This window comes from Mauremys reevesii, linkage group 16 (genome assembly GCF_016161935.1).
Source record: "Mauremys reevesii isolate NIE-2019 linkage group 16, ASM1616193v1, whole genome shotgun sequence".
NCBI classification, from domain to species: domain Eukaryota; kingdom Metazoa; phylum Chordata; order Testudines; family Geoemydidae; genus Mauremys; species Mauremys reevesii.
Window position 1 is genome coordinate 36153251 of NC_052638.1, and position 26230 is coordinate 36179480.

At 43.7% G+C, this 26230-nt stretch overlaps 1 protein-coding gene and 1 long non-coding RNA gene across 2 annotated transcripts; one reads left to right on the top strand and one right to left on the bottom strand.

The window, feature by feature from the left end:
- Positions 1-609: 609 nt before the first annotated feature.
- WFDC1 (WAP four-disulfide core domain 1) lies at positions 610-24453 on the top strand. The gene is given in 8 exon segments (XM_039503868.1): positions 610-832; positions 835-1079; positions 12217-12412; positions 14539-14622; positions 18439-18579; positions 21256-21297; positions 21940-22003; positions 23720-24453. Coding segments are annotated over 7 exon segments (990 nt in total). The 3' UTR covers positions 21999-22003; positions 23720-24453.
- LOC120384808 lies at positions 992-9786 on the bottom strand. Its single transcript, XR_005589121.1, has 3 exons — positions 9766-9786; positions 3690-3812; positions 992-1061 (listed from the first exon to the last, which is right to left on the bottom strand). It is a non-coding gene; the product is annotated as an uncharacterized LOC120384808 (long non-coding RNA).
- Positions 24454-26230: the final 1777 nt, after the last annotated feature.

Here is a 26230-nt window from a genome sequence, read left to right on the forward strand (position 1 = left end):
ATCTTCAAATGTGGGTGCCTCAGGACTGGGACCTAAATTCAGGAATCAGCAGCTACCTGCTTCTCTAGAGGCACCTAGGGTTGGATTTAAGTGGTTAAAACAGGAAGGTAGGTGCCTAAATAGTGATTTCTGCAATCAAGTTTGAAAATAGGGCCCTATCTTGTTATTGACCAGTCCCTGCTCAATTCCACCCATTGTATGGCACTGTAAGCCAGCCATTCATTCCATATTCCTTAAATAAACTCCTTTCTCCTGGGCACAGCATTTCCAACTCACTCCCAGCGCTTGCAGGCTCCTCGTCCCCCAGTGGCCCCCTCTTCCCCTAATTTAAATCAACCTTCAAATGAAAGCTAAAGTCAACTTGTTTTAATGACCACGTCTGTTTGTTTATCGTGTTTTTAAATAATTTCCTTCTGGAGAATAAACCTCCCTCAGAGAATAAACCACCTTGTAGAAATAGGGTACATCTACTGGGGGGGTGGGGGAGGTACACAATGAGAGTACTTGTTTTCTTGGAAAGTTTGCAGCTAGAAGCTGCTCGGGGCACTCCTCCAAGACCTTTCTTTCGCCCTGTAGCAGCTGCCATTTGATCCCATGCTTTGGCTTTGAATGGAGCGCCCTGAGAAAGCCAGATGTTGTGAACAAAGGTCTAAAAATAATCTGTCCAGTGCTCATTCAAGGGGAATATGTGCCTCGTGGGAACACGAGATGGGAGAACCTGATCTATCTTTGAACAAGAAAGTTCAACAGCAGCTCCTGGCTCCTGATTCTGGGCTCCCAAACATTTTTTTGTTTGTTTTTTTGCCTCCCAGAAGCTGCCCAGCAAAGAGCCGGTTGCTTCAGCAGTCAGTTCTCTCCCTCCCTCTGATTCGTCTGGCTCCTTGAAAGCTGGGATCCGTATTTTTTTATTTCTCATCAGGAACATGGACTCCAGCAGCAATCGCCTGATGCCCAAGCTGCATTTCTGCAAAAAGATCTTTGCTGCAGCCTTGTGTGTCTCAATCTTACTCCCAGAATCGGGCTTTGCAAAGAATCTCTGGAAACGTGCTCTCCATCTGAAACTGGCAGAGAAGTCTGATGTGAGTACCTAGCTGAGGGGGGGACATTGCATGTGAACTAGCGGGAGGCAGGCGTATGTAATGGTGTGAGTTCTCTAAGTCTAGTGTGTCCTTTGAGAATGATCAGTATTTGGATCCTATGCTTTTTCTGTTTGTAAGCTTGCTTGGCTGTGTTAAATTTTTACCACCTATTTGCTGCAACATGAGACATACAGCCAAGGGCACACTTTATACATTGTAATGCCATAGCCACAGCCCACGGAGGTGCTCTGCACTGGGAAAGGGAAACTTAAAAGGAGAATGTGGTTGCAGGTGCAAAACCGATATGAATGTGCATAGACGTGCTAAGCATGAAATACCAAAAGGAAAGTAGCATCGTGCACTGGTTAGAGCAGGGGAACTGGGAGTCAGAATTTCTAAGCCCAACTCGACCACTGGCTTGGTGTGTGTGTGTGTGATCTAGGGTAAGTCACTTCATCTTTCTGTGACTTATTTTACCCATCCACTGTAAAGTGAGGATAATATGTACAAGGGTTTTGTGACATTTAGCTAATGAACAATTTTGTAAAGTGTCTTGAGATCCACACATAAAAGGTACGACGTATATACATGTAAAGAGGTCGTTCCTGTCATGAAGCAAGTAGTTCCAGGGAGAATCCATTCTCAAGTCTGCCTCCTCTTATAGAATCATCGAAATTCAGGGCTGGAAGGGATCTGGAGAGGTCATCTAGTGCAGCCACCTGTGCTGAGGCAGGACCAAATATACCTAGAACCATCCCTGACAACAGGTGTTTGTCTAACCTGGTCTTAAAAACGTCCAGTGTTGGGGATTCCACAACCTCCCTGGAAGCCTATTCCAGTGCTTAACTATCCTTATAGTTAGAAAGAATTCCCCGATATTTAACCTAAATCTCCATTGCTGCTGATTAATCCCATTTCTTCTTGTTCTACCTTCAGTGGACATCACTATCCCCTTTATAACAGCTGTTAACATATTTGGAGGCAGTTAGCAGGTCCCCCCTCTGTCTTTTTTTCTCAAGACTAAACGTGCCCAGTTTTTTTAACCTTTCCTTGTAGGTCAGGTTTTCTAAACCTTTTATCATTTTTGTTGCTCTCCTCTGGACTTTCTGCAATTTGTTCACATCTTACTTAGTGTGCTGCCCAGAACAGGACACAGGGCTCCAGCTGAGGTCTCATCAGTGCCAAATAAAGTGGGGCAATTACCCCCGGGGGCCTACATACAGACAGGGGTGAAAGTAAAATTGAGCTCTTATTGGTACGGGGCCAGCTCTTCCCCCCCCACACACCGGAGAAGGGGTGGGGCCTCAGGCGGAAGGGGTGGGGCTGGGGTCAGTGTCCCCCAGCCACCCATCTGCGATGCCTGGCCCACGCCGCCTGGGGCTCCAGTGGTGATTTAAAGGGCCCGGGGCTTCGGCCGCCACTGCTGTGGTAGCAGCAGCGGCGGCCGAAGCCCCGGGCCCTTTTAAATCACAGCCCAGGGGCAGCTATTTCTCCCCCTCCCTCCATTGGCGGCCAGGGGGGCACCAAAGGGGCAATGACATTAAAGTGCTGCCATGGCAGCGCTTCAAAATCAGTGGTATGGGCCGGTACTGGCGGCTACCGGCCCATACCACCTTACTTTCACCTCTGGGTACAGCGCTCCTGTTAATATACCCCCGGATACTAGCCTTTTTCGCAACTGCATCACATTGTTGACTCTCATCCAATTTTCTACAGTACTACCACTTAGCCAGTTATTCCCCGTTTGGTGGTTGTGCATGTGATGGGTCCTTCCCCAGTGTAGTACTTTGCACTTGTCTTTAGTGAATGTCAGCTTATTGATTTCAGACTAATTCTCCAATTTTTCAAGGTCATTTTAAATTCTAATTCTGTCCTCCAAAGTGCTGGCAAACCCTCCTAGCTTGGTGTCATCTGCAAATGTTATAAGCATACTCTCCACACCATTATCCCAGTCACTAATGACAATATTGAATAGTACCAGACCCAGGACAGACCCCTGCAGGACTCCACTAGATATGCCTCCCCCTCCCCCTCAGTTTGACAGTGAACCATTAATACTACTCTTTCAGTACAGTCTTTCAACCAGTTTTGCACTCACACTATAGAAATTTCCTCTAGAGACCACATTTCCCTCGTTTGCTTATGAGAATGTCACGTGGAACTGTGTCAAAGCCTTACTAACAGCTTTGCTCCCTATCCACTAGGAGAGTAACCCTGTCAATGAAAGAAATTAGATTGGTTTGGCTTGATTTGTTCTTGAGAGATAAAGTGGGTGATGTAATAACCTTAATAAAATGTTTAAATCTTTCATTGGACCAACTTCTGTTGGCGAGAGAGACAGACTTTCCTTTTCCCCCTGTGACTAGAGAGGTGTTAATGGGCCACTTCACCTGGAATGATCCCTTGAAATATGTGTTAACAACGCATGCTAAACAATCTGTTCCACCTTGCATTTAGCTGTGACTCTCTAACTACACTTCCCAGACCTGAGGAAGAGTTCTGGGTAAACTTGAAAACTTGTCTCTCTCTCCTTGTCTCTCTAATATCAGGGGACGAACATGGCTACAACACTGCAAACATGATTTGTTCTTGACTATTCTCCGGAAGTACCTCCTCCATTCTGCCTCCCCAGACGTCTGACAGGTGTTCATTAGCACTGCTTGCTGGTGTGGGTTTCTGGCTGACATGCTGTCATCTGGGACCAGCCTCACTCTTATCTTCAGGCCATTATAGCTGAAAACAAACCAGTGAAATGCAGGAAACTTCCTGCAAAAGCACAACATGCTTTTCTAGCAATCCAGTTGCAATGTACTTGAAAACCCTTTTTGCCTAATTAGTATGTTGCAAAGAGAAAACTAGACAGGCAGCTAGTCTCCAAAGTGGTACTGGACACTATGACCACAGTGTTCCAACTCTGAAAGGTTGTCCATCAGGATCAGTAACAGCAAAGCTAAGGGGAGGGGTTGGGCCTGAGCATGTTTCTGGAGTTCAAAATATTCTGGGGCCAAAAGACTTCTCTCAGTATTGCCAAACGTTCAAAAATCATGAGTCAGGCTCATCAAAAATCATGAGATTGTCTTTAAAATCATGAGCTTTTGTAAAAAAACAATAGATTGGGGGTTCTTTTTATTTGCCTTCTGCCTTTTGAGTCTTTAGGTTCAGTGTTTAGGTGTACAGGGGTCACATTTTGAAGCTTTCTCCACAGTCACGAGGGCAAGAAACTTTCTTTTTCTTTAAGCATGAAGGCTGAAATCATCTCATATCCACTTGACTCCAGGAGCTGGGGCTTTAAGGAAAACAATAATTATGATGAGACTTATGACAAAATCATGAGAGTTGGCAACACTGTTCTAAACAGGTTTCAGAGTAGCAGCCGTGTTAGTCTGTATCCGCAAAAAAACCAGGAGTACTTGTGGCACCAATTTGTTAGTCTTTAAGGTGCCACAAGTACTCCTGGTTTTTTTACTGTTCTAAACATCAACAAAAAGGAGGGAAAAGGTATACAATTTTTGTAAAAAAAAAAATAAAAAAAATTCCTAGTTAAAAATTCAAGGCATGCTATTTAAAGGGGATCTCAGAAAAAGGGTTGGTTTATTTAAAGTAGCAAATTAAAAAAAAAATCACATTGACCTTGTCCTTTTAAAAGCCAACATTGGCCAATGCCTTTTGCCTCCTGAATACGTTGGGTCAACATTTCAGCCCTTGTTAAGCTGGCAGCTGTTTCTGCATGCTCAAGTTGGATTGGGCCCACAAAGTAGATGCTAAACTTGTTTTACGTGTGCACTGTTGGTGCAGGCACCCAGCTACTCCAGAGGAGCACAGCGAATAGGTTGTGCACCTCGAGGGGTTGGGCACTCGCATTAGGAGGCACAAGCAAGGGCCACGAAGACAAAATGCCAGGGACTGTGGCCCAGGAGGCTGACAATGACATGTTCAGTAGCAGACTTGCTCTGCGTACGCAACAAGTGTTTTGTGAAGTGTGGTGCACTGGAAAAAATACCATGATTATTAACAATAATAATTCTGCCATGTTGCAAAACCACTGTGAAGTCGCAATCTGCAATCTTCTGCTTTCCACAGAAACTATGACGCAAAAGACCCAGACAGATAGGATCCTATGTTTTGATGTTCAGATAGCTTGTTCTATAAAGGCACAGAATCCTTTCCCTTAGGGATATGCCCTCCTCCTTGAACCAGTTGCTTTTCAAAGGACAGTTTTTCTGGCAGCAGCCAATCCAGGTGCTACTGATCTGGCAAGCTCAGGAGTAATCACTTTCTCTAGGAGGGGGTGGAAGCTGCATTTCTCTCTCCCTTCCCTTGCACGCTTGAAGAAGGAGAGTTCCAATGTCTGACTTTTCCCTTTGCAGAGCACTGGTCCTGGAGTCTCTCTATGTCTGGTGTATGGTTCTGCACCAATGTGCTGCATTGTCCATGCCTGGCTGAATGCACTCCAGTCATGCAGAGTGGGGAATGCTCCTGTGATCAGCCTTTTTCTTTCTCCACCTAGACCCTCACATCTCATCGGACAGGGTTGTCTTGTTGGGGATGAGCGGGGAGAAATGAGACATTGTACTTAGGCGTTGTTTGGCCTGCCCCAAGCTAATGTATTTATTGCCCTCTGCTTATACCAAGATCCGTATTTAGAATGAATGCAGGATCATGTTTCAGATCCTTTGCTTCTGACAGCAAAAGGAAGGAGTGGGAATATTTGGGACATTCAGTTTTAGCCATGTTAGATTTCAGTTGATGGAAGGGATGTCAGAGAAGCAGTCAGTGATACAAGAGTGGCCCAGAAGGAAGAGGTTGGGGTTGGAACAGCAGATTTGTGTGGTATTAACCTAGAAGGGCAATCAGATGGAGTCCCAAGGGATAGGGCATAGTGAGACAGCAGAAGGCCAAGGATGTAACCCAGTGGGAATCCCTATCGAGAGTGGGAGAAGTTTCCAAAGATCCAGCAGTAGCAGTGAAATGGAGATGATGATCTAGCAGGTATTTCTTATCCCTCATTTCCACGAATGTGCACATCACGCACAAGATGTTTATTCTTTATTGTTTCAGAGGAAAGATGACTGAACAAATCTCACCAATCATACAGCACATACTGAAATCAATGGCAACCCTCCTATTGATTTGCAGTGGGACAAGATTGAGCTCTAAGCAATGTCTCACTAAGACAAGCATCTAGAACAGTGAAAAGAAGCCAGCCTTGAACTTAAAGGATCTGACCCTCAACTGGTGTACATTGGTGTAGCATTATTGACTTCAATGGTGCTGTGCATATTTACACCAGATGAGAATCTGGCCCTAAATGTCTCTCAACAGGAACCCCAACTAGAAATATGTCTCGCCGGATCTATTCTGCATTGTAATATCCTTATGTTGAGCAGAAATCTATTTAGATTTGCTTGGAGTTCAAGTGTCAGAGCATTGTGCTTAGAGGCAAACTGGTTCTCATTTGCAGACAAGAAAAATAAAAGGGTGGATGGAATTTTTATGAGGCAGGTCAGAACCCTCAGATGTTATTGAAAGTCTGGGAATACAGTGAGTGATTTAGGATAATGAGGCTTCATTCCTTTTTTTTTTTTTTTTTTTTTTTTTCCTAGTCACTCTGGACTTGGCTTCCAGGTTGCTCAGCTGAACTTTTAACTTTCCGCTGTTAACTAGTTTTTGGAAGTCTTTAATGCAGATATCGCCATTAAAATGGATTCATGAATCTCCTGAGACAAACAGCAACTCACTTGAAAAATATCCTGAAGTGCAGAAATTTTAAGACTGCCAGAGTCCATAATATTTAAGAATCCAAGTCATGCTCACAGCCAAAATGTAAATCCCAGGCAAACTATTAAATAGGCACTCATGGAAATCATTATTCCAAGACAGCATTAATACAAGACTTTATAAATGAGGGAATTACTTCCCCCCTTTTTCCTAAAAATCTTATGATACTCCAAGCAGTGGCAGCATGTTGATTAGTTATATTTTGCAAACATGCTGTTTCAGCAGTGAATTTTTAAGTGCCGGGATATCAGGAACACTGAGAAAGTAAGGAGAAAACTTACTTAGTAGGGAAAAGGCCACTCTGGGAATTCTTGGTCTTAGAACTTTCATTGTTCTAAAAGGGAAGCCACATTCATTATGGTCAACTGTTCATTATGAATTTTTCCCTTTCAATTAGTGAATCATCTGTGAATCAATCATATTCATTTTCTTTTAGTATCAGTTACCCATCTGCATTTGCTAAATATTTTGGGTAAATACATTTCAGACTATGGGCTGAGTGACAATAACATTTTAAATAGGAGAAAAAATAATGAACTTCCAAAATGAATGCTTTGATGAATCGTCATCCCTGCTAAAGTCTATGGAATTTTGGGGATTCCTGAACATTTTCACTGATATCCAGTGTTTGGACTGGATTATAAATAGACCTGGCTCCACAAAAATAAAAAAAATGTTGTGATTTAAAAAAAAATCTAATTTCCCAAAATTTCAACTTTGATTTTTTTTTTAAATTCAAAACTTCAAAACTGGAAGTTAGTGTTCTGACCAACTCTATTGCTGGTTAAAAATGCAGGGTAGAGGGGGAAATTGGGGATATCTTCGTCAATTTTTGTTGTGGTTGTTGCTGTTGTTGCTTTGCATTTGAAATCAAAATATTGAACTATAAAAAAAAATGAAAGCGCTCTCATGATTAATAATGTGACCCATCAATTCATAGGAAGAGATTCTGATGCCTTTCCTCACTTTGAGCAGCACCTTACTCCATGAGTAGTGCCTGTTAAATACATGGACTGCTAGTGGAATAAGGTGCTTGTTAACATGATTACAGTACGTGTATTAGAACCTAACAGTGTAAATAGAACTTGGGACTTTCATTTGTGGAAATATTGGTGAATTAGGTTTTTTCCCCCTCACTTCTCAACAAATTAAAAACTAATCATCATCTGGATTTTCCCTACCACACCCCATGATCTACCAGCTGCAATTGTTTGTTTATTTAGAACCTGGGTGGGTTTACACTACAGTTCCCAGGTAATATACTGGATGCATCTCAATCAGAGGGCATTTCAGACATCTGGGACTGTTGCCTATTATTAAGGGTGGTTCTTGTCATTGAACAAATGTAGGAGATTGACTGAAATAAAGAAATACCATATCATTGTCACTATATGTTATACATGATCCATTACAAAGAAAGTGGAGGTAAAATCGATCATGTCAGCATTACAAATAATATACATCATTTCCCCTTATTGTGTTGAACTGAATTGCATCAGTTTTCTATTAAATGAACTATTAGTTATTCCTAATTCCATTTTAAAATAACTGATTACAATCCAGTCATTCCTAACAACAAGGCCATAGTAGCAGCAGCCAGTCCCAACGTTAATAAATCGAGTTATTTGTGCACTGGCTCTCAACAGTTGCAAACTGACGCCATCTGTTGGAATCAAAAAGCATTGCACTGAAGCCTTCAGTGTTTCCTTGTACATTGATGTAATGACAATATTTGAATCATAGAATCATAGAATGTCAGAGTTGGAAGGGACCTCAGGAGGTCATCTAGTCCGACCCCCTGCTCAAAGCAGGACCAATCCCCAGACCCCTAAATGGCTGCCATGATTTTTCCCTCTTAACCTATGTCCGCTGGGTGCATTTATTTGGAAAGGAGAAGAAAGAGTGATTGGAAAATCTATTTGCATTCTTATTTAAACAAAAGCAGCTTCCCACACATAACCATTACCAAGCCCAAGGAGAGAGGCAGAAACTCTTGGCAAGCAGACTTAGGTGCAAATGATGGGAAATGCTTATACATTATACCTGACAAACATACTGAGTGTATTGATACTACAGGGCGGTATCCATCTTGGGAGTTCAAGGTCGTGCAGGGGATCCTATTGGTATCCTCTCCCAGGAGGTTTGTTTTGACAACACCTAGTTCAATGGGCAGTACCCGAAAGACAAACATTTGCTTTCCAGAAGCGTTGTTAAGTCCCAGGGATAGGATACCTCTGGCAGGGATGATTTAACAGTGCCCAGACATGGGGAGAATCTCTTAGTGTCAATCCAAGTTCCTCTGTAACCTGATGGTGCCCTTTTGAAAACAGCCTGACTAGAGTGGTGCAATACAGTAGACAAGTGGTCCCCAACCTTTTTCATCTGGCGGGCGCCAGACGACGAGCCCTGGAGGACTGTGGTGGCGGACGATCATCTGCTGAAATGCTGCCAACAAGCGGCATCATCCAGAGGCTTCGCCGCTGAAATGCTGCTGGCCAGTACACAGGCGCACTTAGACGCCCCGGCGGGCGCCATGGTGCCCGCAGACACTGCGTTGGGGACCCCTGAAGAATCTGGCCCTTTATGACTGATTTACAAAGGCTAGGTGCCAGACATCATTATGAGAGTGTAGGTAGATTCTTAAACCAAACTCTCTGACAGCAAGTTCTTTTCTTGTCTCCATTTGCAGCTTTATCATTTTGGGCCAAATGCTGATTTCAGTTACAGGGTGTAAATCCAGAGTAACACCTTTGGCTTTGGTGGAGCTTATTTGGCATTACACCTGTGTTCATGAGAGCTGAATCTGGCTCTCTGAGTCTAGTTTGATCCCACTATTTAATTATAGTCAAACTTTTCTACTTTCCATTTCTGAAGTTTCCTCTGTTCAGTTTAGCTTAGTTTCACTTACGTTCCCCAGGTTCTCTGTCTCTCTCACGTGCTCACAGACTGACACCATATTCTTTTGCAAATCCAACAAAAGTTATTTTTTTTCATACTCCAGAGCATTAATAGACACTTTGCTGGTAGCACATGGTAATAGTTAGATAGCAAAAGAGACAGAAAATCTTTGTGTCTGAAGAACATAAAAATTCAGAAGTCAAAAATCATTCCTCCGAGGAGTGATGTATTATTTAGACAATGGGTCTGATTTTCCCTTCACTGAAGATGCTTTGCATTGTCCCACCAACACAAAGCGGCCCTAAGGCTGATGTAGCTAGCCAGGGAATGCTTGCCGTGATGTGTCAGAGCCACCTATTGTGACATAGAGCCAGTATATCTGATCCTTGGCTTCCCTCTTCCCAGCCTTCTGCATAGCTTCCCAACCGCTGAGAAGAGGGTGGACCCAATCATATTCTTTTCCTTTGGGAAAAGGGGTGTGATCAAGGGAAAAGGGCATGCCTGGGGCAGGCTCCCCATATTAGCTCCTTAGGGAAGTTGGCAGCTAGCGCAAGTGATAGCAGCTGCCAGGTGGCTGTAATTGACACTGTGGGATGGGACTGGCACACAGACAGCTGATGGTTGGAAGGTTACATAGGTGACTTAGAGCCAACTTTGTGTGCATGCACACCCGCGTACACACACCCTTCCTTTGTTGTGCTGTGGGCTTCTCAGCTACAGACCAGGATCTGAGCCACTGAATTCCCTTTCCAGGGGGTGAGGCTGACAGAGCAGTTCTCCTGATCTGAGCAGCTTGTACAGGGAGGCTTTGCACCATCAGTATCTCCCAGAGCTGAGCACACAAGTCCCTAGGCGCCACCACAAGGAGGGAAGCACAGGAGTAGAAGCGTGGCTGGTGGGTGGGGCTGATCCACCTAGACAGCCCCACCCACCGGGGCAGGTGGAAGCTGAGGCAGCAGTAGTGTCTGCAGAACGCCTGAGGTGGGAAATGTGTTCCTCCCCCTTTCCCGCAGAACTCCCCCGCCTCACACAGCATGTCTGAGCGCAGGGATGAGGGGTTTGGCCCATGGTGAGTAGGAATCGGGCTTGAGCAGCTTGTCAATTTCTGTGGCACGCAGGGAGTTGGCTCCTCCTCCAAATGCCATCTGTGTGAATCATGCTACTTTGTATGCTGCTGCTTATGCTTTTCAGGGAAAGTGCCACGCTCTGCTATTTCTACCTGAGAGTTTTCCTCATCGTTTGTGTGTGATAGGCCATATTTTCCCCATATCCAAATACAGTTTGACTTGGCATAGTATTAAATGGGCATGTGTCCTCTTCTGCAGCTTCTGGTACAAAGCTGGACATTTCATTCCCAGGGAATCCCAAGTCCTGAGTGTTATACAAGTCTGGAAATTAAAAAAAACAAAAACTTAAGGCCAAGTGTAGGCACAACTTTCAAAAATAACTGGTGATTAAGAGGCCTGATTTTCAAACAACACTGAGCACCTGCACTCTGAAAAAGAGGCCCCTTAAAGGTGCCTTATGTTGGACAGGCCTAAACTATGGCATCTCAAATCATGAATCTTGCTCAGGATTTTCAAAAATAAGAGACTATATTTAGGCTGCTTAATCCACAGGAAGACAGATTTTCAGACCTGCAGAACATCCCAGTCTTCCTCCAACCATGCTGTCACCTAGCCAGATCATCATGTGTTTGATAACATAGTCTCCCAACCAAAAATTTCTAATCCCATGGTGAGCATGCCTGAAAACTCCCATAACCCCCCTGAGGTAAGCTAGTTTAAAAAGTCAAAGGAGGGGCAAAGTAGCACATTCAGAACTCTGATACTACAGGTGAGGCATAAGATATTGGCCAGAAAGGGAACAGATTAGGCACCAAATGCATGAAAGAAAGATTAAGCTTCTTTTCAAGGCCTTCAGTTACTAATCTCACTTTACAGGAAGGTCTTAAATTAGTAAAAGGCTGCTGGAATTAATCACAACAAACACAGAATGATTATGAAACACAGGAACAATAAGGCCTCTATATCATCATCTTCATTTCAACTTATCTTTCTTTCTCGCTAGAGTATTTTTAAGGCACCAGTTACTGAAGTGCCTACTGCCTTTCTCTCTTACTCTCTCAGACAAGTGTAATGGACATTTTAGGGATTTAAAAATTAGACTCCTGAACGCTTCCACATCATTAAAACAATGTAATAAATAGTAGTACTTGGGTAACCGATTTCATCAGCTGATCTCCAAACACTTTGCTAAGGTAGCAACAGATTAGAATCTTCATTTTACAGGTGGGGAAACTGAGGCACAGGGTGGTGAGGTCACTTCCTCAATGAATACATGAAGTCAGTCACTTCTTAATGCTCACTCCAGCTAGTTTAGTTTGCAATATGTTTGGTGTTGACCAAATGTTCTCCTTTATGCCAAATCTGTGTTTTCCCTTTTTGTCTTTTTTTGCAAGGATTATGAGTACCCTCTTCATTCTCACAGCGCCCACTACCAGAAGAATGACCGCTGCCCCCCGCCCCCGCAGACTTTACCAGAGCGAGCATGTGAGGTGCCCAGCTGCCGTTCTGATTCCGAATGTGAAAGACACAAGCGTTGCTGTTACAATGGGTGCATCTATGCCTGCTTAGAATCAGTACAGCCACCTCCAGGTATGGTGGGCTGTGAGATCAGAAAGAAATGGCCAAGATGTTGCCCAGATACAAATAGAAACAGCTTCAATAACAATGGTAGGCTGTAAAATGGGGGTATAGCCCCATATATATATTAGGTCTAAAATAGGACTTGGGGGTTGAGCCTGAATCAAGAACTCAGCTTTGGTTCCATGGCGGTGAACAGCTGAAAGCTGCCCTTGTGTGATTTTTGGCTCAAGAGAGAGGAAGTTGCACACGATCTATTGACCTTCCAAGATTTCCACCAATTTAAATGGCAGAAATCACAAGATCAGCTATTTTCACTGTATTATACATTAGCCCAAGTTCATGGCCACATGGCTGGTAATGAGAGAGAGAGTGGACAATTTTTGAATATTCAAAATTTAAGTGAAAACTTTGAAAAAAAAATCTGAAAACATTTTTTGCTGGTCTTCAATCAATTTGGAACTTTTCCAAAATTCAAAATTATGCCAAAAAGTGTTTAGAAAAGGTTTTCTGCATTTTTCGACCAGTTCTGCTGGTAACCTTTTTATAGGCAAGACCAAACTGCTTTAACCAGCTACTTGCCAAAGTCAGAGATTTTGATTATTGTTGAGAACTAGCTTCAGGACAGTCATTTTTCTTTTTATTATAGTGGATACTCTTAATGTTGCAGTGTATTTAGTCTCTTGTCTGTAGATAAATTTATTTGAAAAGTTTGAGCAAAATCCTTTCTTCCGTTTCCAAGTTAAAGGAGAATTCAAAGAGATATTCTTTTCCAGCAGTGAAATAATTCTAACACCCAGGGCCGCCCAGAGGATTCAGGGGGCCTGGGGTCTTCAGCGGCGGGGGAGCCCTGCCACCGAATTGCCGCCGAAGACCTGGCACTTCGGTGGCGGGTCCCGGGGCGGAAGGACCCCCTGCCGCAGGTCTTCGGGGCACGGAAGGACCCCCCGCCGCCAAATTGCCGCCGAAGACCCAGAGCGGAAGAAGCTCCGGGGGCCCCACGAGAGTTTTCCAAGGAGCGAGTGAAGAACCCTGCTCCAGGGGCCCCAAAAGATTCTCGTGGGGCCCCTGCGGGGCCCAGGGCCTGGAGCAAATTGCCCCCCTTCCCCACCCCCTCCGGGCGGCCCTGCTAACACCATATTTGTACACTTACTGCAGCGTGTACAGATGCTGCACACCCAGTTAGTACAGGTATAAATAGCAGTGTAGATGGTGAGGCCCAGCTTAGGTAAGTAGAGTAGAGTAAGTGCCCTACATGCCTGAACCCCCAGGGTACGTACCCGACATGGCAGTCTACTTACCCAAGCAGTACCTACCATGCCTACTTTGCTATTTTTAGCAGAATAGTGTCTTGCTGCCGGAGCCTTTCCCCCAGTAATGAAAGGCCCTGGCAGTGGTGAAAGGCCCTGGCAGTGGTGAAAGGCTCCGTCAGCTCCCCACGGCCTCCTCCCTGCAAGAACCTTTCTCGTTGCCTCCCAGCTGCCAGAGACACTCGTTGCCATGTTGAGCTACGCACTGCAGTGACAAGTATGGACACAAGCCTGTCTGCCATGCAGTGGGTAGTGGCACATGTAATGCCTGTACTCTACACTCCGACATAAGTTTAGACATAGCCAGGGATACAATGAAAAAGGCTTGAAACTTGGCACGGACATCATTCTCTTTGAACTATGACTTCTCTCGGGTTACACAGGGAGCAAGAAAGAAGCTTCTGAGCATGCTCCGGGGCTCCATGACTTTTAGCAGCACTCAATGACGCCCTATCCAGTTTGGGCCAGATCTTGCAAGGTGCTGAGTCCTGGCTTGATCCAAAGCCAATGGAAGTCAACGAGAGTCCTTCCATTAACTTCAATGGATTTTGGATCAGGGTCTCAAAGGTTGCTCAGCATTTTGCAGGCTTAGGCCCTTTGTGCTGCCATGTTGCAGGGGTCCTTGATATGACGGCTGTATTCAGGCTGCTGCTGGGACATTTTGAATGATTGTGAATGTATATACGTCACTGAAACACACACAGCAAAACCCTCCCTGAAGAACTCCACCTGCCTTATCATCAGGGACTGGAGAAAATCAGTGGCATGAAAATAATTGTGTGTGCCCTGTGACTGCTCATCCTTAACAATGTGGGTTTTTTTTAATAGTTTTAGACTGGTTGGTGCAGCCAAAACCACGTTGGCTTGGAGGAAACGGTTGGTTGTTAGACGGACCAGAGGAAGTTTTACAAGGTACTGTGAGTGCAACTCGGCATTTTAATCACCTGGGCATTGTGGGTTGTTGAATTCTGCAGGATGAAGGACACTGATTTGGAAAATAATATTCAAGTCAGATGCAGTTCAGTGCCAATAAATCAGCCCTTTTTCGAGGGAGAATAGTAAGTACTTTGGTTTCAGTTCAGAGCCTCAGGCTCCTCTGAAACATCACTTAATCTACATTGCGGACTCAGTGTTAACGTGGAAAGAACACGTCCTGTAAACTAATTGTCCATTAAATGAGATACGGATGTACAGTGCAAAAGGCCAAATAATAACCGATTTGTGATTGTACCCCATGCAGAAAGGTGACTCCAGGGCTTGTGAAGTGAACAGTATTTGAAATCTAAAGCTAAAGATTTGTTTTTAATATACAGCTCTGCTGAAAGCCTCCTTAGTAGGGGCAAAATTCTCCTCTTCCATCTGCCATGCAGATGCGTAACCAGTGCTCATTAATGCATGAAAATGTGATTAATGTCAGAGAAAGTGATGTGAACAGGATGAGCAAAGAATATACCCAATGCAACTTGTAGAAGAAGATTTTGCCCTCAGAGCCGGGTATGACATGATAGTATAACCTGACAATACAATATTGCATGTCATTCTGTATGCGTAGGTGTTTGGGTTAGATGGCCGGGTGAATAAGGGAGAGCCATTTCCTTCCCAACTACGTAGAACTGACTTACATGACTCAGTGGCGAGATTAGTTTGTGTGGTGTATTTGATGACAAACACAATCCACTCCCATTCAGGCTTACACAGTTTCATGTAGCCTTTATTTTGTACATTTTAAGACAGTGCTATTGCCACCTCTGAATGACATATACGTGCAAAAAGACAAGGTGGATGAGGTCATATCTTTTATTGGCTCAACTTGTGTTAGTGAGAGAGACAAGCTTTCAAGACACACAAAGCTCTTATCTTATCTTGCCTCTCTCACCAACAGAAGTTGGTCCAGTAAAAGATATTACGTCATTCCCCTTGTGTCTCTAACATCCTGGGACTGACACAGCTACAACTATGCTGCATATACATGCAAAAACAGATAAGCCCAGGAAAGTAATTGATCAAGTTACCTCTCCTGGCACACTCCCCATCAGTACCCGGCCTGGGCCGTGGAAGCTAATGATCCAACCAGTGATGAATCCTGGTCGTGTGCTACCTGAAGAACATTGTGTATACGCTAAGATGAAGGGACAGGATGACTTCTTTTGCAAATCTCTGGCCTCTGCTATGGTCTTCCACTGTGTCTTCTTCACTCTTTTGTTGTCTACCACTGTCTTTTATACCTTGTTTCGTGACTTTACTCAGCCTCAGTTACCTCATCTGTGCACCTACCCATTCTAAACCCGACTAAAGAGTTTTATGCATAAATCATAACTAACCTAAACGAATACATTTTTGCTTACCCTGTTAAAACTTTTTTTTGTCTACTTCCATACTGATCTCCTTTGTATTCGCTGCTCTTAATTTTACTGGCTCCATCTAATTTTATCTTACTGGTTTGATTTGTGACCTTGGGTTTTTGCTTGTTAGCTTCTCTTAGGGGGCACCTGAAGTTAACAATTCCCTCATGACGATCTGTTTCACCCTGCTATTTACACAGATAAGGTTTTACAAAGCAAGACACACAAACTAGGTTTCATGGTTTACATAACCCTGAAGCTGTTATAACTAAGCTCTGAAATGTTGCCTCAGCAGGGACACACAGAAAAGCAAAAATTCCTTTATATTTTTCTACTCTCTATATAATTCATTTCTCCAACACTGTTTAATATATATATATTGGACTAACACAGTTCATTGCACTGTTTTCCAACACTTGAGATGCACTTCATTCAAACGAGTTTTAGATTAATAGATTTCAAGGCCAGAAGGGACTATTGTAACCTTCTAGCCTGATCTCCTCTATAACACAGGCCAGAGGATTTCACACAGTAAATTTCTGCATCAAGCCCTTGAGCAAGTCATGACCCTGATCTGTGCCTCAGTTTCCCCATCTGTAAAATGGGGATAATGTTACTGACCTCATTTCTAAAGTGCTTTGAGATCTACTGATGAAAAGCTCTATGTAAGAGCTAGATGCTATTATCTTTATATTATTTCTAGCCTGAATTTGTATAGTATCAGCTTCCAGTCACTCGATTTTGTTAGGCTTGGTCTTCTAGATTAAAGACCCCTCTATTATCAGAAATATTTTCCCTGAATAAGTACTTATAGATCATGGTCATGTCACCTCTTCAATAAAGATGAAATCACACCTCATTACCAATTATCTGAGCCATCCAATCCCACCTCAGTTGAGGGAGGTGTGATCTGACCACGGGCCTGGAAAGTAGGAACCTGAGAATTGTCATTCCCAACCCTGTCACTGACACCCTTGGTGGCCTTAAGCCAGTCTCTTGGGGCCTGATTTTCAGATTCCAGATGTTGTTCATGCAGTTCCGTGTGTGTTTCCCATGCATGCACAGCTGAGCATGCAGAAAGTAGGTTCCTAAAGTAAGCGCAGGCCTGAAGTCTGAAAATCAGGCCTTTAACCTCATTGCCTCAGTTTCCAGATGTATAAAGTGATCATAAAATGATCTGCCTCACAGGTCTGTTTAATTAATCAGTGGTTCTAAAGTACTCGGACAGTCTTGCTTCAAGGCTTATTAGAGACCAGGATGAGACCTAAGAAATGGGGCAGATTATCCCACATCTGTCTACTGTGGGGGTCCTTCCACCTTCCTCTGAAATATCTGTGGCTGGTCACTATCAGAGACAGGATATATGGAAGCCAGCTCTGATCCAGACTGGCAATTCCTAATGAGAAAAGTCTGTCTTCAACTCCACCGACTTCACTGGGGTTGTACAAATGTCAGTAAAAAATACCTCTCCTCCCCCCATATTTATTTTTGACTCTTATTTTATTTGATCACAGCTGAATGGAGCAATTAGCAAGAAGTGCTCCAGAAGTGAGTACCCTCAATCAAGGCATGGGCATTATAGGAGACTCTCCTGAAATTAATATGCCAACAAATGAAAGCAAGAAAGTGTGAGGTGGTCTTGTGGTTAAAGTACAGAAACAGGCGTTAGGAGTCCCAGGTTCTGTTCCCAGCTCTGACACACACTTGCTGCATAACCTTGGCCATGTCACTTAACCTCTCTGTGCTTCAGTTTCCACATCTTACAGATGGGGATAATACTGGGTTACCTCACAGGAGTCATGTGTGAGAATTTAATTCATTAATTAATAGATGTAGAGCATCTTGAATATTTTGGAACCATTTTGGCTTGCTGTGCCCAGCGACCTCTGGGCACAGAAGAAGGGGAGAACTACCAGGGAGTTGGTAATGGTTCCCTGGTTCTTGACCCAATCCCGGGTGCTGCTTAAAGCAGCTTGATGGCTGCTTTAAACTGTGCCAGCTGGTAACAGTCCTGGAGAGGCTACCCACTGTTCAGAGCACGGCCAGCCACCCCTCTTTTCCACCAGTCCCCAGCCCCAGCACACACCCTGTAGAATGGGCTGCAGGAAGAATGGAAAGGCAGCTAGCTAGGTTGGTTCCACAGCTGCGGGACACTCCCTCACGTCAGGGACTCTACAGTCATTCTCCCCTCTCTTTGAGAGGAGTAAAGCAGACAGCATGTTATGTCAAGCTCTCTATACATGTTAAATATTCAATATTATTGTTTGTAAAACACTTTGAGATCTTTGTGTGGGCGGGGCTACCGAAGAACACAGCAAGATTATCCTTCTCCGGTTAGCCCAGCGTAATAAGATCTAGGTTTATGACACGCAGGCTTGTTTTCCAGCGGAGGCCTGCAGCACCACTGAGGATGGGGATGAGCCTCTGCATTGCCCTACGGGATATGAATGCCACATCATCAATCCGGGCAACACAGCCGAAGGAATCCCCAACAGGGGTCAGTGCATCAAGCTACGTGGAAATCCCGGTCAGTTCATTCAAAAACATCCATCCTCGCTTGCTCTATCCAACTTAGGGGCTATGCTGCGGGGTTTCTCGCCTGCCCTGAGGCAGAGAACGGCTCAAAATGTCAAGTCAAGCTAAGTAGAGTTCCTGGGTTTTCACCTCCTCCCTCTTTTAATCCTGGGTTTCTTCAGAGATGTATCTGATCATTGGCAACCAAGTCATTGCTTTGGCCTGAAAAGAAAATGCCATAAGACTAAATTTGAGCTAAATTTGGGGAGAGGGGGGAAGTGGGGGCATTCAGAGTGAGATGAACACCCTGTATAAACATGGGGGGCTAACATCTGGGCCTAGTTATACATTAGCATCCCCACTGAGAGAACAGTGGGTTACCGTTATGTAACTGGGGGGCAGAATCCAGAGCATATGTTTTTGTGGCTAGTCTTTACTGTGTGTTCTTTTGATCATAGTAGTATGATACTCAAGGATAAGGCACCAGGAGGATGTAGGATAGGAAACCATTTAATTGGGGGAACCACTGAACAGCTAAAAGCTGTCTATGTGTAATGCCTTAAATTACAAGAGAAAATTAAACTGCTGCCTTTGAAAAATGCAAAAGGTCCAATCAATATAAACAGCACATGTTCATGGTCTTTCGGGGCTTCTGGAAAGGTGCTGACTGACCTCAATCCCCAGGGAAGCCAAAGGGAATTGAGTGTTTGGCACCATTCAGGATCAGCCCCTAAATAAATCCTAGCTGCAATTCACTTTTCTCTCTTTTTCTTCATGTTTGCAGTACATGACATTTTGGACTGTAAGCCAAATTCTCAGCACAGCTCCACTGAGCTCTTTAATTTACTTGGCATCAATAGAGCTAGGCCAATTTACAAGCTGAGGAATAGGCCCTGTAAATGTATTTTATCAATGTCTGTGCATTTGCATTTTGGCTGGGACAGGAAAGCATTTATTCCCATCTACAGACGATAGTAAACCTCAGCGCATTCTATTTAAATACCAAACAGTAAAGTTCTTAAACGACAGTAGAAAAATCAAGATTGAAATTGTTTTCTGTCATCTGACCATAGTTTCTGTTGTTGTCTGAGTCACAAAGATCATCCTTATTTTTTCTCCACTGGACTGTTTACCAATAAGGGAGCTCACACACAATGTGTTTTTTGAGACTGTTTTCAACCTGTACAAGAGTGTGCAGCTTCTGTGAAAGATTAATGGACTGTATACTCTGATACAACTCATCACAGGCCAAAAACATCAGCAGCCCCCTTTCCTACTTAACCACAATAAAAACCAGTAGAAGTATCAAACCAGAGCCCTCTTTTGTTGTTGTTTTTTTCCGGCAATAAAGACTAAAGGCTTAAGAATTTTAACTTCCTTTGCCTTTCTTGTGTCTTTTGGGTTTTTTTTAATGTCCTCTAGTGCAGTGGTTCTCAAAGCCAATCCGCTGCTTATTCAGGGAAAGCCCCTGGTGGGCCGAGCCGGTTTGTTTACCTGCCAGGTCTGCAGGTTCAGCCAATTGCGGCTTCCAGTGGCCACGGTTCGCCGCTCCAGGCCAATGAGGGCTGCGGGAAGTGACACAGGCTGAGGGATGTGCTGGCCGCGGCTTCCTGCAGCCCCCATTGGCCTGGAGCGGCGAACCACGATCAGCCAAACCTGTGGACGCGGCAGGTAAACAAACTGGCCCGGCCCGCCAGGGGCTTTCCCTGAACAAGCGGCGGACCGACTTTGAGAAGTACTGCTCTAGTCACTAATGTAATGATATGTACCTGTGTTTATGGTGTTTGTGCACTAGATGTCTCTTTGAGCTGTAAAAGTTTCAGACACAGTGTGGTCCCTGGTAAACAAAGGAGATGAAGCTGGAACTTGAACTGTGCAGAAGCCTGTTATATTGTCTCAAATTCTAGCTATGTTTTCTTTAATAAATGCTTTCTGTGTAAGAAAGACTGGTTCCTTAGATCATGACTACTTTTAATGGTCAGAGTATTTAGGTGAAGGAGGTGACTGCATGGATCCTCTGGTCGAAATGTACTGGTAGGAGCTGCATAGCAGCCTACCGATACCCAGACAACACAGGTGCAGCCATGGGAAGGCGAGATGCATGCTCTGTTCCCTACCCAAATGTTGAGGGTAGGAATCTTGGTCCCCTTAGTTCCCTGAGGAGTTTTCAGGCTCTGCACAGGGGCCAGGATTTAATCCAAAGGAAGCAGTTAAGTGTGAAGCCTGGTTGGATACGTTATCATATCTAGGCTTGGACGGATTCAATTTTTATCAGTAAATGTCGATTTCACCATACATCCAAAATCGACGAAGTAAGAAAAGTGCTGCTTGTGAACTTATCAGAGTTTGATTTAAAGATATTTACCTTATATATTTTGACATGCAATGTTGACACTTTGTGTTAATGGTTATCAAACTTTATCTTTTTGAATCTCAACACCTATTGTCCTTAAATAATTATTGTCTGACCCCCCCACACGCAGCCCAATTTCCAGCGACTGTGAAAATTTAAATTGATGAAAATAGCCAACAAAATTGCTTAGAAACCATAATTTTGCACAACTGTAAAACATTTAAAATCAATAAAAATAGAGAAAAATGCTTAAAAATAAACATGGCTAGCATTTGTCAATTTTTAAAAAATCAAATTCTGCCAAACCTGATCATAATGTATCTTCTTGTTTTGCAGATGGACGCAACCTAAGGCATAAATATTACAAGGAGTATTTTGGTAAGACACCATCTGTGGGTCTTTGGTATTGCTGAGCTTTACACTGGTCCGATTGTTTATGAGGAATTTGCTGCTTATGAAATGGCACAGTGGGGAGACATTCCTCGGAAGCTTCTCAGCACCCCTTTGCCAGTGTATCTCAGAGCAGACATGTGAGGCCCCTACCACAAGGTCCTCCAGATCTGAGACTGCCAACAGTGCTGCAATGTACGGTGGGTTTGTGACGGGGAAGTCATGTCTGGAATGGGAAACACCCAATCAAATTCATTTTAACCTTTGATTTAATCAGGAAAGGAATCCTGTTCTTGGAAGGCGAAAAGCTATCCACTACTTTGCACCTTTTTCCCCCCCCCTTGCTGGTTTTCCATACCTTAGATCATGATAACTCAGCTCTAGAATGGAATGGTCAATCTCCCCTTGCTTAGTCCTATGCAACCTAACTGATGTGCTGAGAGTAACCAAAGGCAGAATTTGGGGACTTCACTGGTGTAATTTAAACCTACCACTGTTACAACAGCCCCACCAAAGAACTGGAAAATAAGACACAGACCATTTAAAATATGCAGCTAGAAATCTTTCTGAAGCGTTCATTACTGAAAGGACATGCCGTAAACCCTAATTTGGCAGAGTTTTGTTTTACAGGGAGTAATTCCAATAATGTACTTGGCTATGTGAAACAACAGCAGAAGCACTTAGGTTAACTTGAGTAAGTACCTTCTGAATAAAGGGATGGGTTTGTGAGAATTATATGCAGGCATACTGATCTCATAGAGGGGACCTTGAAAGGTCACTGAGTTGAGTCCAGTCCCCTGCACATCCTACCTGTCCTCAGACAACTCCACCAGCTCCCCATTCCTTTTGCTGTCTGCCTTTGCATTCCAGCCTTCAATGGGCTGGTGCTGGCCTCTCCTTTTGCTTGTGCCTGGCTCTCTCGCCACTGGCCTTCCCTTTGCTCTTTCACAGTGTCTTGGCAGCATCTGCATATCCTTCACAGGAGGACCAAGTACCATCCCTGATAGATTTTTACCCTAGATCCCTAAATGGCCCCCTCAAGGATTGAGCTCATAACCTTGGGCTAATGCTCAAACCACTGAGCTATTCCTCGCCCCCATGCCTGACAGTTCCTCAACGTACAGTGATTTAAAGACATAGTCTTTTACAGGTGAAATTACCCCTTTCTAGCATCAGGCATATTGTTCACTTAGGTGTCCTTGAAGCCCTAATGGTGCTGAGACCATAAGAATGGCCATACTGGGTCAGACCAACAGTCCATCTAGCCTAGTATCCTGTCTTCTGACAGTGGCCAGTGCCAGATGCTTCAGAGGGAATGAACAGATTATACTGGCCCTCTGCACAGGGTTGAAATTCACCCTAGGGGTATGTCTACACTACACTGTAAGCCCATGCTCAGTCTCAGCTTTGAGCCCAACCCCACCTTCCATCCACACACAAATCAGTCTGACTCGGGCCAGGACCACCCACTGGACTCAGGCATGTGAACCCTGCTGGAGGGGTGGGTCAGAGCCTGAGTCCTGCTGAGGCTTGAGTCCAAACCCTGTCATTTTGCAGTGTGGATGCAGCTCAAGCCACAGACTCCAGTCAGAAGAGCTGCGTACTGCAGTGTGGCCACATTAGCATGACTGTGAGACCTGGATCCAGCAATTGTAAACCCAGGTTTACAATACAGTGTGGATTCTCAAGCACGGGCTTGGAAAAAGCGCAGGTCCCACAGCCCCAGAGTTACAATGCCGTGTAGACATACCCTAAGTGAATTTAGTTGAAAGGCATATGCTGACAAACAGGAAATGGTATTCACCATCCCAAGGCTGGTCTGTGCTGCAGGGGGATCTCTGCAAAATATTCATGGTGAAATTCATCTCTTCAGGTTCCTTTTCATTTGGTTTTGATTTCTCAATATTTGTCCGGCTTCCTGAAAAAACCTCTTATATTTGGTGGGTTTTCTTTTCTCATGTAGAATAGGACCATGCAGCAGAATTTGGGGATTCTCAAACATTTCAAAACAGCACTTAGCCAAAGATTAACGTTCATGCCCATGCAATGTATACAATTCTTTTTATAGTAAATGCCCAAATGCTTTATACTGCACATCTAAGGGCCCAACTCTAAGGCAGCCACTTCTGATCCTGAATGAGAAAACGCAGAGACTGGTAGTTTAGAAGGAGACTACAGCGGAACCCAACCTTGCAAACACTTAGGCATGGGAATAACTTTATAGTAGTGCTACTGAGCACCATGGATTCTTCATATGAATACGCACACTCACACAGGGCCTGATCCAAAGCCCATTGAAATCAGTGGAAAGACCTCCAGTGACTTTAGTAGGTTTTTGGGTCAGGCTCAGATGTAAGAATTTGCATTATCAGACAATCTGTCCCAAACTGATGGTGTCTTTATCTTTCAGAATCGGATGCGGCTGCGTTAAAACAACAGGGACAAAATGAATCAGTTAACTTTTCATTAGGCCTAAGTGAGGCCAATTGCTGAGGTTACCTGGTTGGGTAAGAATGTGTTCTATGCAAACACCACAGCAATGATAAACATTTAAATTCCTTTTTTTTTTAATTTGATTTTCATTCAGTGGGACCTAACAATTAAGGAGCTTTTAAAGAAAGAAATACCCAGTAGTTGTCTGGTTCAGATGAACTGCAGCCCTCGGTCTCCAGATACAGCTATTCAGCATCTTCTTGATCTCTGCAAGTTGTTGATTAAAGACCTGCCTGGTGCAAAAGCAGCTATTCCAGAACTCAGCCCAGTGAAGAGGGGGAGAAATCCATTCCTTTGATGGCAGCTGTAGTATTTGAGCAGCACCTTTACAACTGAAACAGATAACCAGTCTGATCCACAATTTCATTTCAGATCTGTATCAGCACAGTACACACTATAATGCACACGAAGAGTCTGATTTCGCTTACGTAGGTGTAGCTCAGGAGTGACACTGGTATAAAAATGGTGCACACGGGTTTAAAATCAGGCCCTAGGTATATACAGCCTGCTTGATGTTTCTAATATATGTGTGCTGAATCAATGACTTTCATACTGCACGTATATCATATTAACAGAACTCAGAGGTCTCTTACCTAAAAGGAAATGAATCGACTGGTAGTTTATGAATAGCATGAATGACTTTAATATGTTCACTAAAGAAAATGGGACAAATTTGTCTCTGTTGTGTCACCATTGAAATCAGTGGAAGCTACACCAGGGATGAATTTGCCCCAGTGAACAACTATCCTTTTATGATTTAGTCTACAAGGTGATCTATGTATTCAACAGCATGAGGCTGGAAATGGCCTACCATGGTGCTTTGTCTGATATTCCCTTAAGTACTACAGTATATGCAAATGTTTATTCTTCCCCTAGAGTTTGGAATCCCTATATGGCAAAGGGGAAGTTGAAAATACTGAGTGTTTCTTTCTGTTTATTTTTTGATCAGCTAAAATTGTCAGGTTTTGAAAAATTTCATTCCAGTGTTAAAAGAACAGGAGAGACTGAGGCCAGAAGGGACCATCGTGATCATCTAGTCTGATCTCCTGCACATCGCAGGCCACAGAACCCCACCCACTCCTGAAATAGACCCCTAAACTCTGGCTGAGTTACTGAAGTCCTCAAATCATCGTTTAAAGACTTCAAATTACAGAGATCTTTAAGGTGCCACAAGTACTCCTGTTTTTTTTGTAGAGACTCTACCATTTTGTCTAGTTTAAGCCAGCAAGTGATCCCTGCCCACGCTGCAGTGGAAGGAGGAAAAAAAAAACCAACCAGGGTCTCTGCCAATGAAATTCCTTCCTGACCCTCCTCCCCCAAAAACCCAGTGAAAAACATGTACAAAACATTTTACTATTTTTAAATCAGCTCTAGAGCTCAGTGCCCTCAACTCCTATTGGTTTCAGTCAATGTTATGTGTTTTAAGGACCTTTCAGGATCAAACACCTAGCCTCCGGTCTCATTGAGCAAAACACTCGAGCACATGCTTAACTCGAGGTGGGCATTTTGCTTTGCAATGCTAGTTAAGCTCATGGCTGAGTACTTTGCTGGATAGGAGCTGTAGAGCAGGAATTTAATCATTGCAAAATTAATCTAAAAAAACAAAAAGGTGGAAAACTGATAAAATAAGGTACTGCTGAATGTTTGCTGTTTACTCCATGCTGTAGAAAATCCAGCCTACCTAATGGTGCTAGGGTGTTAATTTTTCTTTTAAAGTTCTTTTAAATTGTCAAACAGCAAAAAAATCAGCCGGAGTGGAGCTCTGAAGGCTACATTTCCAATATTAACATTCATACTACTTTTGACAACACCATATTTGCAAGACAAATTTCCCTGGGTTCTTACTGCTGCCCAGAAAACAAATGGTTTTAAGGCAACACTGTAAAAGCTCAATAGGAAATTGGTAATGTTAGCTTTTAAATATGTGTGTTTGGTATATTTTAAGGCCTGTCTGGTGCTACAATAAACTTTTCGTGTAATGTTATATGCTCACAGTGCTCATGAGCTGCCAGAGTCTCAGCTGGTGTCAGTTGGTGCCTTCAATGGAGCCGCTCTGACCTCCACTATGTGAGAATCTGGCCCAATGACTCATTCCATACTATCACTCATGTTTTGCGCTGCTTGTGATTAGAAATGTAGGTTCTCCTACCTTGGTGCTCAATAAAAACAAATCCAGTATATTTTTCAACTCTGTCTAGTTTCAGGTGTGTGTTTTTAACACCAACTCCGCTCTTCTTTAAAGTAAAAGAAAGTAAATTTGACGATGAATTTGAGTCCTTGTGAAAGCTGCCAGAGCAAAAGCCCGGGTGACCGAAGCCCTTCATTTATCTGTAGGACAGTATAGCTGGCAGCAGCCTGAGCTTTCCTTAATCTTTGCCCTTCTCACTAATGTACCTTGACCACCTGGAGGCAGGGATGCTTGAACAAT